We start from the raw sequence: 1525 nt of genomic DNA, 5'->3' as shown, positions 1-1525 counted from the left end.
AGGTTAGGGTTGGGGTTAGGATTAGGGTTAGGGTTAGGGCTAGGGTTAGGGTTAGGGCTAGGATTAGGGTTAGGGTTAGGGCTAGGATTAGGGTTAGAGTTAGGGTTCGGTTCATCATCGTTTTTTGTCCTTTTAAAAACATGTTTTTCTTCGTGGGTTTTACTGAAAAATGTTGATTAAAGGCACAAACAAATGTAAATGTCAATCTCCACGGACTCTCACCCTATGTGAATGACCAAATTTGGGGACTATTCTGGCTAATTTCATCTCTGAAACAATACGACCCCCACCTCCCCCAGTCGCAAATATCTCGATTTGTATTTACGACAGATAGTATTTCGTTCATCAAAAGAAAGCCAAAAGTACAAGCTTTAAGGCAATACCAATAACTCCGCATTCCAACAAAATTGAGTTCTCTGTTTTGTAATATATATATATAATCTTTATTTTATCTTTTATAATAGAGTATCCCCGTCTGACGGCTGTGATGTTGTACACACATCAACTCTGGTGGACCAAGCTGGGCACAGTCGCTGCCGCCCGCCTACTGAACAACCTAGACTGTGTCAATAGCGACGTAAAACGTCTACAATGAACAAGTAATCTGCACAGGCCGTAAACAGCGAGAGTTTGTCGATAGCACCAGTATAATATACGCGCGTGTTTTTCAATAGGTATCAAACTGTTTTCACGAGATGTTGAGAGCGATTTGGGGGAAGAGCTCACCAATGTCTACTCGGCTTATGTTGGAGAAAGGCACACCGATGTCTACTTCACTTTTGTCCAGCACGTCTTATCACAACTAAGAGCTTGTGGAATCTCCGATAAAAGCTCCGTCTCGATCATTCTCGATAATTCTCCGTCCCCGCGGAGCGGACAGTAAAATATCCCCCGCCATTTCTCTCTCCATCGGCCTTGCCCGGGGTGTCCATTAGGTATAGACCTGGGTGAGTGACGTCATCATGCCACGGATATTCTCCAGGTCCTCAGGGGACCAATCCGGGTTTGTGTGGACAATTTGTGCGTCGGAGATCACCGGTGTGGGTGTTATCTCCCGCAGACATATCGGGGGCCGTTTATGATGGGCTACGGGGGCTCCTTCACGGAGATAACTGTGAGATATCGTGGTGAAATCAGACGCTCGTCAAAATATGGAAATCGAAGAAAACAGCGTTTTTATTCCTGTTAGGCAATTTTTATCGAATTTTTATTTTTTGACTCAACACCTTTTATGTCCATTTTGAAACACCTTGCTGTGTGGATTTTACTGAAAAACATTGATTAAAGGCACACACAAAAAATGTAAAAAGTAGTAGTTTCCAAGAACTCTAGCTTCGGAAGTCACCTAACTTTGGCGGCCATTTTAAAAACAAATTTTACCTCTGACACCAGATGACCTCCTCCTCCTTCAATCGCAAACATCTTGACTAGTACTAAAGATAAATGGGTAATTTTTTCATAGAAAGGAAGACAAATAAACCAGTTTTAAGATGATGCCAATAACGCCACTTTCTCAAAAACTGAC

At 42.6% G+C, this 1525-nt stretch overlaps 1 protein-coding gene across 1 annotated transcript in view; it reads left to right on the top strand.

Moving 5' to 3' along the window:
- The window catches only part of LOC101857238 (C2 calcium-dependent domain-containing protein 4C), a 37233-nt gene that overhangs the window by 34656 nt on the left and 1052 nt on the right, over positions 1-1525 (top strand). Inside the window, exons 3-4 of the mRNA XM_005094323.1 lie at positions 465-577; positions 1061-1114. Of these exons, the coding sequence (XP_005094380.1) occupies positions 465-577; positions 1061-1114 (167 nt within the window). The remainder of the gene's footprint in view (positions 1-464; positions 578-1060; positions 1115-1525) is intronic.

Source organism: Aplysia californica, unplaced genomic scaffold (genome assembly GCF_000002075.1).
Source record: "Aplysia californica isolate F4 #8 unplaced genomic scaffold, AplCal3.0 scaffold00079, whole genome shotgun sequence".
In the NCBI taxonomy this organism is placed as follows: Eukaryota; Metazoa; Mollusca; class Gastropoda; order Aplysiida; family Aplysiidae; genus Aplysia; species Aplysia californica.
This window is presented reverse-complemented; position numbering and strand designations above follow the sequence as displayed.